Source organism: Bubalus bubalis, chromosome 12 (genome assembly GCF_019923935.1).
Source record: "Bubalus bubalis isolate 160015118507 breed Murrah chromosome 12, NDDB_SH_1, whole genome shotgun sequence".
Taxonomy (NCBI): domain Eukaryota; kingdom Metazoa; phylum Chordata; class Mammalia; order Artiodactyla; family Bovidae; genus Bubalus; species Bubalus bubalis.
The window spans coordinates 101,717,758-101,731,225 of record NC_059168.1 but is presented as its reverse complement, the minus strand read 5'-3'; the positions used below and the strand labels follow the sequence as shown (position 1 = coordinate 101,731,225).

Genomic DNA, 13,468 nt, shown 5'->3' with positions numbered 1-13,468 from the left:
CCCCCTCGTCCTTATATTTCTGAGATATCTATAGCGGTTGTCCACTCTTTTGGGTGGAGGATAGTATTCTGTTTTAGGAATATGCCAGAGTCTGTCCATTCCATTCTGATGCACACACAGGAGCCTTCCCAGGCAGAACTCAGACCTGTGTCATGCAGGGACACAGGACTGGAAGGCCCTCCAGGACGCCTGGCCGTAGGTGCTTCTGGCTTGAGGCTGTGACAGGGCTCCAAACAACAGCATGGTCCGGTGCTCCTATGCCGGCAACTGAATGGCGAGGACAACCTGCCAGGTGGGGGCCTGGTTGGAGTCCTGCCCTTGGCCTGCACCCAAATCCCCTCATCCCACCAGTAACCCCCTAATGACAGGAGCCAGCCTGTGTGGGTTCCATTCTTGGCAACTGCAGTGCCTCAACTAGAACACCCCTTACCGAGCAGTCTACTCTCGGGTAGTTACGGGGTCTAGAGACCAACGCATCCTGCAGTCCTAGCATCGTCATTAACTCCTCGACATGGCCTTACAGCTAACACGAGGGGATGGTTAATGACAGCACCTCTTTGGGGCAGAAGGACAGACCCCAGTAGAAATAGATCCTGGCAGAAGGAAGATGTCCGCGATCTCGTGGGAAGGTGAGGGTTACAGTTTTGCTCTATGTGTGTGTATATATGTGACACCACACCCATGTGGCAGGCTTTGGCAGGGGGAAAGAGGGAAGAAATGGACAACAGCAGCGGATACTGGTCCCTTATTTGGGCCAGCACTGCACTTCTGTGGCCCTCATGATAGCCCTCTGATATAGGTGCTAGGTTTTGCTGTTGTTTGGTTTGGTTTGGTTTTCGCCCTGTGGTGCAGCTAGTGGGATCTTAGTTCCCCAACCAGGGGTTGAACCCACACCCTCGCAGAGAAAGCCCAAAGTTCTAGCCCCTGGACCACCAGGTGCTGGTTTTCACATCCCCATTTCACAGATAAGGATACTGAAGCAGAGAGGGATTGAGTAACTTGCCCAAGTTCATCCAGGTAGTAGAGGACAGCTTTGAACCCACGTGGTGGGACTTGAGAGCCCCGCAGTGCCATCCCTTCTGCCTCTGAAAACACGCCCCTCCCTGCCCCCTACCCTCCATTCAAGGAAGGAAACGTGGGCCCTGGGTCAGCCATGAAATGTACAGATGCATGGGTGCGCCAGTGGGTGGGGAAGAGGGCCATTGGCAGGGTCAAAAAGTAAAAGGGTGGGGATTTTTCCATATCCTTTTTAAAAAAATAATGTATTTGGCTGAGCCAGGTCTTAGTCGCAGCATTCGGGATCTTTAGTTGAAGCCTGTGGGATCTAGTACCCTGACGAGGGATTGAACCCTGGTCCCCCTGCACTGGGAGCTCAGTCTTAACCACTGGACTGCCAGGGAAGTTCCATGTGGGTCTTATGAGCTTTCAAATCATCTTTTCAACTTAAATCGCACAGTTGACTTTTGATGCCGTGCCCAAGCTCTCCGACCAAGATACTTGTGGAGCCTCAGTGTTCTCAGCTGTAAAATGGCTCTGTTCCCCGAGTCCACTTCTCAGCTTCATCTCAGGGGTCCTTGATAGAAGGTATATCCAGTCTCAGCCTCAGCACAGGACTTAGCACGGTCTTAACAAACGCTGGGCAGACTGTGTGGGGGCAGGGAGTGTTTTATGAAAAGGTACTGGACATGCACATCAGAAAATATTAACAGTTATTAGCTTTGGATGGAAGATTGTGGGTGATTTTAATTTAAAAATTCTTATTATCTAGCATTTCTGTGTTTTCTAACTTCCTGAAGTTGTGATTTGTGTTTTCTAAGAAAACAAAAACAAGTCAAGCTTCTCCTCCCTGGATTTTTACCCTTTGCTCATCTGGCCTGAGATGTGCAGGGGTCCTTAGGGACTGGGGGAGACTGGCCTAGCTGGAGGTGCCTTGCTGGGGCAGGGGTTGCGGGCATGGGGGGAGCCCCCTCTCAGCCCTGCCTGCCCAGGCCTGCGGGGAGATGCCCACAGCCGCTCCCCAGGTGCCCATAAACGCCTCATAACTAAAAGTGCCGACGCAGCAGGCCTGCTTATTTAGAGGGGGCACGTGGGGGCAGCGGGCAAGGCATTTTCCCTGACAGCAAGGCCGTTTGGATGACACCTGGCTCCCCAGGGCACCTCGCTCTGTCCTGGAGCTGCTGCAGGGGCGGAGGAGGGGGTTGGGCCAGAGCTGCAGGCCCTGCAGGGGGGACGCCCCGTGCCCCCTCCCCGCCCTGGGCTTCACACTCTTGCCATCCTGAGTCACTTCCTGCCCCTGCTTCTTAGCAAGCATGACTTCAGGCAAGTTACCTCCCAAATTGGACCCTCCACTTCCCTCTCTGTTAACTGGGTAGACCCGTCCTTCCACCTAGAACATTCTCTACCCGGGACAGTTTCACCCCCAATTTGCAATGCCCGGAGGCACTTTTGGTTGTCGCAACTCGGGAGGGAAAGTGACTGTCACCTGGAGACTGGAGGCCAAGGATGCTGCTGAACACCCTACCCGCACAGCACAGCCGCGCCCGCCCGGCCCGGCAGCGCCGCCAGTGTCGGTGGCTCTGAGGCCGAGTCCTGTCCCAGGGTGAAGTTCGTGACGGTGAAGCCTAAGGACGCACGGGCCGGCCCGCGGGCAGTGGCTGTCACCCTCCCCGTTGTGAAAGTGGAGCCTTCTCCTCTCAACCACTCAGAACCCGATGTCCACACATGAGGTCCGGGACCAGGAAGCACCAGGAAGAGGTGGGGCTGTGCCCGGAAGATGTCGGAATTTTCCAAGTGGCTGCTGGCAACTTTCCCTCCAGCCTCTGACCGGGGTCAGGGCCTGGGCCGCCTCCTGGGGGACCAGGGCTGCCAGTCTGATTTAGTGTGCTCCACCTCCCTGCCCCTGGCTTGTGTAGACACTGATCCTAGGGGAGCTGCCACAGTGCCACTGGCCCTGCTGAGAGGGGTCAGGGCAGGCAGGGCTCTGCCCACCTCCTCCCCGACCTCTCAGGACCCTTCCTGGGGACACACCCAGGGTGACACCAAGGGGGGTGTGTGTGTGTACAGTAGAAGCTGCTGATGCCTGGCCCAGAGTCCGTCTATGGGAACCGCCCCTGCAATGCTGCAATGCCTGATACAACTTACAGCTGCCCACCTTCTGTACTGGGGGCCCCCCAAATCCAGCATGAAGCCCATGGCGTGAGCCTGCCCCTTGCTTCAGGATGGGGTTTCTGCTCAGAGCCTCGGTGAGTGCCCTCAGGTATACCTCACTGGGCCTCCCCGCCGCATCTGAATCGTCTCATCCATCTTCCAAACAGCACCCCCTCCATGAATCCACGCTCCGAACCCGTGTCTCAAGCTCTGCTTCTGTCAAGGGACCCAAGATTCTGTGTGTGTATTTAGGGGCGAGTGATTGTGCTTCCTATGTTAACATCACGAGGAGGAGGAGGACGAGAAGCCACTGCTTACAAATTGCAGCCAGCAGCCGGTGTTTACCTAGAGGCGGATTTGCTCAGCCTGCTCCCCCTTCTCCTTCGTCCCCCCCAAGCCCCCACCCCCACCCCCTGCTCATCTGAAGGTGGAGGCCGGTCCTGTCCTGGAAAGAGGGTCTTGAGGCAGTGAGGCCCTGAACTCCCGGGCCTAAAGCCGCTGTGACCTGTTGTCTTCCTCATGGGCAGCATTACGACGTGGGGGCCGTGGCTGGAGCATTTTAGTGTCTCTGCCTCAGTGGGCCTGGGGACCCAGATGCTGAGTGGGAAAGGCCAATAACTTAGGAGCCGGTAAGTCCGCTTGTGACAAAAAACCCAAAGACCAGTGTTTTTGATCACATCAAGGTTTATTTTTTCTCACACATTTAAGTGAAGAGGTGAGCAACCAGGGCTGGCGTCACCCAGCTCCGCTAGGTTCTCAGAAAACCAATCTCCACCTTCTGGGCTCCACCATCCTGAAGGGGTGGCTCCCCAAACCATGCTGACTGAGTATCAGGGTGAGGGGGCCAGAGAGACAAGCAGGGGCCCCAAACTTGGCCAACTGAGGCTTGGTGTGGAGTGAAGGCAAACAAAGGCTTTGAAGACTTTCCGGAGGCCGCGCCCATTACCCTTGCTTGTAGCCCATTGGCCAGGGCTGGGTCACGTGAGCACGCTAGGCAGCCAGGTGCCCCAGGGATGTTTTCTTTTAGCCACTGAGCTAGTGAGCTTGTCGCTAAGAAGGTGAGGATGGTAAGGGAGAGGGGGCATGGGGACCTGACAGAAGGCACTTTGGGGTTGGGAGCTGAGACAGATCGGGAGGCCAGAAGGGCCTGGTGTTTGGCCCTGAGAGGCCCTAAACACATTTTATATCACTTGTGGCCGTGCTGTAATCTCTTGTCATCTGCAAGGCCAAGTTTCGTTAGACTCTGTCTGAGCCTTGCTCTGGGGACTTGCAGGAGGAATGAACACAGTTTTATGTTAAACGTCCCAGACTGGAAAGATCGGCTGCAGCCAGAGGGTAGCTGCAGGTGCTGGGGGGGGGTGGGGGTGGGGAGGCTGTAGGAACAGCAAGGAACCAGAACCTGATCCATGTTCTGGGAATCTTCCGAGGCAGCTGGGAAGTAAGCAGGTGGCCAGGGAAAGCCAGACCTTGAGAGACAGCAGGGAAGTCCAACTCCCAAGGACCAGAAAGAGACCCATGGGCACCTCAGAAGCACAGGGCTAAGCTGATGGACCCCTTTCTTCCGAGCTTCCTTTCACAATTCCCAGGCTGTCCCTGGTCCCCTTGGCTGTCCCCTTACTGATGCTCGGGAGGGAAAGAGGAAGACGAAAGGGGAGGATGGTGGGTTGTGGGTCTTTGCCATTCCGCCTCCATCAGCCTGTGCCCACCTTGGAATCTGGCCACCAGGGGGCGCCGGAAGGCCGCGGCCCCAGCTTCAGACACGGCCTGAGGCTGAGGGTCCGGCGGGCCTGATAGAAATCCCCCTCCGATACCGGTTTATAAATAGAATCATCGGCGTCCAGCCCTGTTCCGCGCTCTGCCAGTCCTTTCCCTGGGACTTCTCAGCAAATCCTTGTCTACCATGTGCTTTTAAATTTGAGGTCAGCCAAGGAAAAGTGCCAATATACTTTGGATTTTTTTTTTTTTTTTTTTAGGGAAAGGAGGGAGACAACCTCCCAAGATTGGGGAACATTGGAGGTCACTGCAGGGCCAGGCCTGGCCACGTAGTGAGACAGCGCTGCTGGCCACACCTGCCCGTTATTCACAGAGGGGCCTGGGGAAGAGACGGGCCTTAAGAGTGAAACCGTTTCTTTAAGGCTTTTCTGTGAGTACCCCTTTCACCTCCACACTTGCTGGGTAAAAAAAAAGAGCAGAAAGAACACAGGCCCTGGAGGCAGCAGTGAGCAGATTCTTTACTGTCAGATTATACACCATCAACCACCCACCATGGTGACCAACGTCCCCGCCCGGGGCCCTCCTTCATAGGGGCAGTTAATACAAACAAAAATAGTTCTCTACAAAAGGAAGTGTCCGGCCCTCCCAACCCTCCGTCCTGACTCCCTGCCCCCAGACAGTGAGCTCCTTGGTCCCCAGACCTCTGGAAAGGCCTGGGGTCTGGTGGGCTGCAAAGGAAAACCAAGAATAGAAAAGAGAATCGTCAGCGACTAGAGTTGTAGGCAACTGGACTTTGGGTCCGCTGGCTGGTGGTGAGCCAGGCACAGGCGTTGGGTGTGTCTGCAACAGTCGTGTGTGTGGCAGGAGGCAGAATCTGAGGGTGTGGGGTGAGCAGCGTTTCTCCCCACCCTCTGTCTCACTGCCGGCAAAAAAAAAAAAAAAAAGGAAAGGGGCGGTGGGTAATATAAAAGAAAAACTAAGACCAAAATCGCAGGCCGCTGGGGCCAGGACCCCACAGCATCCCCCGCTGCCGTGCAGGGGCGGGGGCAGGTGCCACTGGGGTAGTGGGGACGGGGCGGGAGGACTCTGCTGAGTAGCACCTGGGAGCAGCTCAGGCCGCACCCTTCTCACCGCCAGGCCTCGGACGCCGGCCCCCGGGGGCCCCCTGGCTCTCCGGGCGAGGGGCGCAGGGCGCGACAGGGCGCGCGGACTGGCCCCCACCCTGCCCGGGGTGACCTCCGCGGGGCTCAGCAGTCCAGGCGGGCAGCCAGCCCCAGCAGCAGCAGGCAGCCGAGCAGGGTGGCGGGGCGCGGGGCAGCCCCCGGCGCGCGGTCGCAGTCCAGGCCGCCCTCGTCGTCGGCGGGGTCGCAGCGGGGCTGCTCGCAGCGCGCGCCGGTGTAGCCACGCGGGCAGGCGCAGCGCTGGTTCTGCACGCAGGTGCCCCCGTTCTGGCACAGCAGCTGGTCGTCGTCGCACACGTTGGCTGCGGGGCGGAGGGGCGGTTAAGGCGGGCGGCGGTCAGGTCCACCCCGAACCCACCAGCACCACCACTGGCGCTGGAGCTTCTGCGACTGGGATGTGCCGGTCCAAGTACCTGGAGCGCCCTTCCACCCTCTTCCGGTGGCTAACATCGGGTCTCCGCCGGCCCGTCACTTCTTCGGACAGCCTCCCTTCCTCCCCGAAAGCCCCCGCCTCCTGCCAGCTCCAACCAACTCCCAGCTCCTCTTTTGCTTCCAACTCCCTTCCTGGTACCTACTCCACCAACAGTCGCATCAAGCCCCGCCCATCATCCAGACCCCGCCTTTGATGTCAGGCCCCGCCCACCTACTGACCCCGCTCTGCAGCGTCAGGCCCCACCCACCTACTGGCCCGGCAGCATCAGCCCCACCCACCTACAGGCCCCGGGACCATCAGGCCCCGCCCACCCAAGGGCCCCGCCCGGCAACATCAGGCCCCACCCACCTACTGGCCCGGCAGCATCAGCCCCACCCACCTACAGGCCCCGGCAGCATCAGGCCCCGCCCACCCACTGGCCCCGCCCGGCAGCATCAGGCCCCACCCCAGGCCCCACAGCCCAGGGTCCTCCCGGCGCGCACTCACGGTAGCAGCCCTGGCGCCAGTAGTGCGTGGGGAGGCAGTCGTCGCACTTGGGCCCCGCCGCACCCTCGCGGCACTCGCAGAAGCCGGTCTCGTTGCACCGGTCGTGCACGGAGCCGATCTGGTTGCAGTTACACTCTGGACCGACAGTCGCACGGCGAGTGATCAGGGTGACTTGTGGGCGCTGTCCGCACGGACCCACCCCGCCAGACCCCGCCACCCTCCCCGTCGGATCTCCGCATCCGCGGCTGGACGGTGGGGTGAGGGCTGCCTGGGGTGTCCAGATCGCGAGAGAAGACGGCATTTCCTCCCATCCAGGCAGCCCCTTCCCCTCTTTCTGGCCCTGGCGCTATGTGGCCTGGGCCAGCCCTTTCCGCTCTCTGGGCCCGTCTCCCCGCTTCTGTAACTGAGGCGGGCGCTGATCCACCCCAGCTTCAAAGAGCGGTGACTGACAGGTGGGCGGGGCCTCATCGGGGCCACCTGACATCTGACCTGCGGGCTGTGCTGTGTGTGGGGACCGGAAGGTGTAGCAGGGATCCACAGCTCTCCTCCAGGGCCTCCAGCCTCACCCTACCCCTTCCCAGTCGGTTTCCTGGGGCCTCTGCCCCCTGGAGGAGGCAAACGCCTCCCCTCTGGGTGGGTGTCCTTGCTGGGCCGGGGGTGGAGGCAGCAGGCAAAGAAAAAGGAGGTGCTGGGGGGTGGGGAGGACCGCCTCTAATCGGATCCAGAGGCCCCTCCCTGTCCCCCGCGGCTGGCCAGTGTGACATGGGCTGTACGGTTCCCTTGGGATCACTTGAGAATTGATGAAATTATCTGAAGGCTGCTGCCATAATTCAGACTGACAGCTGCAGCTTTGCACAGCCTGGGCCAGCCTGCTGGGCGGGGCATGGACAGGGGGTTCCCAAGGGCGCTGGGCATCCCAGGGCTGAGAACTGGCCTCTACAGAAGACAGCGTTCCAGTCTAGTGGGTGCTGGTTGCAGGCCATGGGGCCCACCTTTGGGATTGGCCTGCCCCTGGCTGGGCCCAGGGCCCCTTGTAGATTTATTTCCTTCTTTACCACAAAAGCCAGGCCTGGCGCAGAGGGTAAAGAAAGCAGACTATTTGCTCACTGGGGGGTGGAGGGCTTATAAAGCACAAGAGAAAATTCATTTGAAGAAAAGCATCAGTCCCCCCAGAAGGATTGAACAACCCTTGATCTGATTCACTTCCCACTTTACAAACAGGCCCAGAGAGGGGAAGAGAATTGCTGAAAGGCACACAGCTTGGCTTGGGAAGATCTCCCTGGAGGATGAAATGGCAACCCACTCAAATATTCTTGCCTGGGAAATCCCATGGACAGAGGAGCCTGGTGGGCTACAATCAATGGGGTCGCACGAGTCGAGCACGATTTAGCGACTAAACCACCACCACCACCACACAGCCAGGCAAGCCCTAGACCCTGTCTTTGGCTCAAACGTGTGGTTCTGAAACTCCAGTGCCTGCGGGGAGAACCACATGGGGAGCTTATCAATAGAGCAGATTCTGGAGGCTTCTGTCCTTAGAAACACCCAGCCAGAGTGGGCCCTGGAGTTGGAATTTTTCCGGATCAACCCTGAATATTTATTGGAAGGACTGATGCTGAAGCTGAAGCTCCAATACTTTGGCCACCTGATGTGAAGAACTGATTTACTGGAAAAGACCCTGACGCTGGGAAAGATTGAGGACAGGAGGAGAAGCGGGTGACAGAGGATGAGATGGTTGGATGGCATCGCCAACTCAGTGGACGTGAGTTTGAGCAAACCCCAGGGGTTAGTGAAGGACAGAAAAGCCTGGTGGCTGCAGTCCATGGGGTTGCAGAGAGTCGGACACGACTGAGCGACTGAACAACAATGACCACCACCAGCCTCCCCACGGGGTTCCAATGCAGGGGCCTCCAGACGCCATCTAACGCCTCTCTGGCGCCCTGCGCCCCGTGCCCCCCACGTGCCAGCGAGGGCTCACCGATGCACACGTTCTCGTCGTCCAGCTCCGCGGAGCCGTTTCGGTAGTAGCCCAGACGGCAGTGCTGGCAGTGCTGGCCCCGCGTGTTGTGCTTGCAGCTGACGCAGGTCACCACGTTCAGGAAGTCGATGTAGCTGCAGCGGTTGGAGTGGCCGTAGCACTCGCAGTCTGGGCCGGCCGAGCATGAGAAACACCAAGGGTCAGAGAGCAAACAGAGACGGTGCCTTCCTGCGACCCCTCCCCCAGGGAGTCAGGGAAACTGAGGCAGGGGCGGCGGGTGCCTGGCACAGGAAGGTGCCCCAGGCCTCCAACACTCCTGTGCCATTTGGGGAGGGATGGTCCTGCTAGCTTTGAACCAGAATGAGAACCAGCGTGGGCCCGGCCCACAAATTCCCACCTGGCCCCGAGGGCAGGGCACCAGGGAGCACCCGCTGAAGCCCTGGCTGGGTACCGGGGTGAAGCGCTCTCTGGAGGGATGCTGGGGTGATTAGAAATGATCCATGCAGGGAGGATGGGTCATGCCATCGGGTGGTGAGCTCAGGGAGGGTGGTGCCTGGGTACATGGCGCTCACCACAGTATCCCAGTGATTCAGTGAAGGGCAGATGCATGCATGTATGCCAGAGGTGGGAAGGACCAGGAACTTCCTCCCCGTGCTGCTTTGGAAGATGGTTCGAGGAAACCCCCACCTGCAGGACCCTTTCTTATTAGCCTGGGCTGTTCTGCAGATGTGCTTGGCAGCAGAGCGCCTGCTCTTGCAGGACCCCGACAGCAAGTGCTGCCTTAAGCTTTGTGCCCTGAGATTCTCGCCTTGACCTCCAAGGCCAGCCCTGGCCCAGCTTCTGACTCTCACTGGAGGCACCTGTGACCCCCAAAGGCGAGGCCCCCAGGGATTGGAGGTGACTCCCATGACGTCATCAAGGGGGGCGGAGTTTGGTGAGGAGGGTCACCTTCCCTGCCACAGATGGGGGCCGTCCCTTGGTGTCCCCTCCTAAGAGGTTCAGCATTCCCGTGAACAAGGAAGGATGCCCTCTGTGAGACACCATCTGTGTATCCCTAGAGGAGCCACACTTCGCTTTGTGATGGGAGAAGGGAGGACTGACCAGGTGTCAGGGTCAAGGACGTGGGAGACCTCGAAGAAAAGAGCCTCTGAGCTGTGCCCGGGAGGAGCTTGGTGGCTTTCCCACCCCATGGCCTCCTGTCCCCGTCACCTTGTCCCTCCAGGGACAGTGAGAAGGTGAGACATCCTCCAGGTGTCCCAAGGAGTACTCTCGGTGACCCCATGTCCCCGATCTTGCTTCCACCAAGATGAGCCCCTGGGCCACACCTCCCAGGGGAGCCAGGACAGGCTATTTCTGGCAGCTGCTCTGCCTGCCCTGTGCCTGCCCACTGTACTTCTGACTCATGCCTGCCCCCAGCTCCCTCGGGGAGGGAGCACCGGAGGGGAGACAGGCTCCACTTCACCTTGACCCAGCTATTCTGGGAGGGTTTTCTGAGCCGGGCATCACTGGTCCTCGTTCAGCACTTTTTTTTGGAAGTAGGGGGAGAAATGCTGGAGGAGGGCTAATCCACCCCACGGCCTTCCTCTTACCTTCGAATTCTTCAACAGGCATCACCTGAGGAGATTTGGGCCTGAGCTGGAAAAGTTTGGAGGCCTTGGCAGGGGCGGGGGCACCAGCAGCAGTGCCCGCAGCTTGGAGAGATGAGAAACAAGCCCTTTCATCAGCCGTGGTCCAGCTGCCCAGGGCGGGCGGTCTTTGCCCAGATAAAGCCCAGTGGAGGCTCCCAAGGTGCCCTGGGCGAGCTCCGGAGCAGCTTTGTCACCTGCTCAGATTTGAGACGACACAGCACAGCCAGCAGCGCGCGGAACCCGGCGTGCCCCTGATTCCCCCCCCCTCGGAGACCATCTGCCATCAGTTCAGCTGGATGAATCCTCCCACATTATTCTCTGACATCTCTCATGCTATGCTAAAGACTTTGCTGAAGCTGGATGATTTGTTGAATAGTTGAAAAACACCACTTTGGACACCATGAACTATTGCTCCTCTCCAGGCTTCTGTGAGGGTCAAGTCCAGAGTGTGAACCTAGATGCAAGATTTGGGCCTCTCCCTTCCTTTCCCAGTGGTTCAGTGGTGAAGAACCGCCTGCCAATCTAGGAGAAGCAAGAGATGCAGGTTCGATTTCTGGGTCGGGAAGATCCCCTGGAGGAGGAAATGGCAACCCACTCCAGTATTCTTGCCTGGAGAATCCCAGGGACAGAGGAGCCTGGCGGGCTACAGTCCATGAAGTCGCTCATACATGACTGAGCGACTGAGCATTTCCTTTCTGAAGCAAGCTCCCTGCTCCAGGCAGAGTCCTTTGCCTTCCACTGGCAGGAGCCATCTAGCCACGAGCACAGACTGCCCAGAACCCCAGCCCTTTATTTGTGGGGGAGCATGCCACGGTCCCCTCGGCTTCTCCCTGGGAGGCCGCGGTGCCCCAGTCGGTCCAGGGCCAGGATGTGATTACTCCAGCTGGCTCCCCATCGCCGGGGAGGACGCCCGCGGACTCAGATGTCTCCGCAGACCCTCCCCAATTGTGATTCTGCCTCCGGAACCACTCACCAGCAGGGGGCGCTCAAAGCCCTGCTCACCATTCACAGCCGGTGAGGGGGGAACTGGAGGTGCGGGTGGGGTTGCCGCCGGAGCCTGGGATCAGGTCCTACCGACCAGGGAACGGTAAGCTGGGACCAGGGACAGTGTCCCATCTTGGAGACTCAGGCAGACCCTGTGTGCTTCCTGGGTGTGTCCACTATAAGTACAGATGAGTCCTCGAGCCCACACGAGTTTCTTCCCAACGCAATGGGAGAATGAGGCTCTGGGCTTGGTCTCAGCGCGACCCCCCGAGCCCTCCCCAGGTCCCGCTTGGTGAAGCCACCGCTCCCTGGCATCCCACCGCCAAGCTTTTGCTGCAGCTGGTCCTGCCACCCAGAAGGCTACCTTCCCCCTTCCCCTAGAAGCGACTTCATGGACTGTAGCCCCACCAGGCTCCTCTGTCCATGGGGTTCTCCAGGCGAGAATACTGGAGTGGGTTGCCATGCCCTCCTCCAGGGGATCTTCTTGACCCAGGAGCCAAGCCCCTGCAGGAAGCCCTCTCTGACTTTTGAGGCCCAGGGCATTACTGTTCTCAGGACAGGGTCTCCACTGGGCTTGGGAGCTCTCGGGGGTTAAGGTGAGGGTTAGAGTGCAGGACTGAAAGGGGTTGGGTGTGGTGAGGTCACGCTGGCTAAGTAGGTGGGGTTGGGGGTGCAGAGTAGAGCTCCAAGGCCCCTCCCCTCCACCCTCGGGGGCCCCCTGCCACCCGGGGTTCCTGCCACGTGGCCCTGATCCCTCCTCTGCAGAGTCTCAGGAGCACCCTCCCCCCCATACCTTCTGCACTGGAGGACACCTGGGACCAAGGGGCGCTCGCCCAGAGCGGGGCAGCGGTGGATGGCCTGCTCCACTCTTGGGGGAGAGAAGAGGAGAAACCAAGTCACGCGAGGGGCTGGGGCTGTCCCGGGGACCTCCTGAGGCATCACCCCCTGCAGGCCCCTTATAGAAGCAGCACTCTAAAGAAGCGGCTCTGTCTACACCAGCCAAGTGGAACTGGGTTCAAATCTATAGGAGAGGCAGCATCTATGCTAAGGCAGCCTGTTGAAGGGCGCAGGGATGCCGGATGACAGGGACCCCTGCCTGAGAATCTGCATACTCTGGACAGCCCTTTCTTCAGAGGGACTCCTCATTCTTGGAGCTCCCTCCCTGCGTGGCCTCTGTTCTGAATGAAGGCTGGAGTTAGACAGAGTCCCGTATTGGGGCCCAGACCTCTCTGCACTAAGGTCTCTGGCCGATGGCTGTAAAGGGAGTGTGTGTGTTCTGGCCAAGACACCAAACATGCCCAGAGGGTCCTTGAAGGCTTCCAGTCCAACCCCGATCTGGCCACCGGAGCATCCTCCCTGAGCCCTAGATTGGGCCCATCTTCACCAGGGACCCCAATATGAGTTAGCCCCCAAGTGCCACACTGCCTGTCTCCAGGACTAACTGGACCCACAGTAGGCAATGTGGGCAGGGCTGGCAAGACGAGAAATGGAAGAATCACTCTGTGCCGAATTTCAAAGGACAAACCCAGAGGGACAAGGGGAGAAATCGGATATTTTCCGCTTCTTAAAGGGATTACGCATGATGCCAGTTGGTGGAGAAAGAGAAAGAAAATCTACCAGCTAAAAAGTGCGGGGGATGTTCCAGCTGGGAGCTGGGAGCCTCTGGATGTGAAATTGACATTTATGGGATGTTCAATGAGAAGAGGACTCGGGACTCAAATTGGCAAGGGCTTAATTAGGGCTGCGATAAACCCGCCCTGAAGGCATGGTGCTTTGCAGTCTCGCTCCTGCCATCCCCCGCAGCCACGCTGGGGACAGGGTTAGTGGTCTTGAACAGCCTCTCTGCTGGCAGCCCTCACCCTCAGGACAGCTTGACATGGGCAGCAGGGAGAGACATGTGGGCCAGCGGTCCACAGGC

General features: G+C 59.0%; 2 protein-coding genes across 5 annotated transcripts in view; one reads left to right on the top strand and one right to left on the bottom strand.

The window, feature by feature from the left end:
* Window positions 1–5,410, top strand: part of SETX (senataxin) — a 104,258-nt gene extending 98,848 nt beyond the window's left edge. The window contains exon 27 of the mRNA XM_044926478.2: window positions 5,121–5,410. Within this exon, the coding sequence (XP_044782413.2) occupies window positions 5,121–5,261 (141 nt within the window). The 3' untranslated portion in view covers window positions 5,262–5,410. The remainder of the gene's footprint in view (window positions 1–5,120) is intronic.
* The window catches only part of NTNG2 (netrin G2), a 72,027-nt gene continuing 63,913 nt past the window's right edge, over window positions 5,355–13,468 (bottom strand). For 3 of the 4 annotated variants that reach the window (XM_044926481.2, XM_025261921.3, XM_025261922.3), the window contains 5 exons: window positions 12,344–12,418; window positions 10,528–10,629; window positions 8,939–9,106; window positions 6,961–7,095; window positions 5,355–6,343 (listed from right to left, as the gene is read on the bottom strand). In XM_044926481.2, the coding sequence (XP_044782416.2) occupies window positions 6,108–6,343; window positions 6,961–7,095; window positions 8,939–9,106; window positions 10,528–10,629; window positions 12,344–12,418 (716 nt within the window). In that variant the 3' untranslated portion in view covers window positions 5,355–6,107. The remainder of the gene's footprint in view (window positions 6,344–6,960; window positions 7,096–8,938; window positions 9,107–10,527; window positions 10,630–12,343; window positions 12,419–13,468) is intronic. The other variant, XM_006052141.4, reaches the window with a different exon arrangement.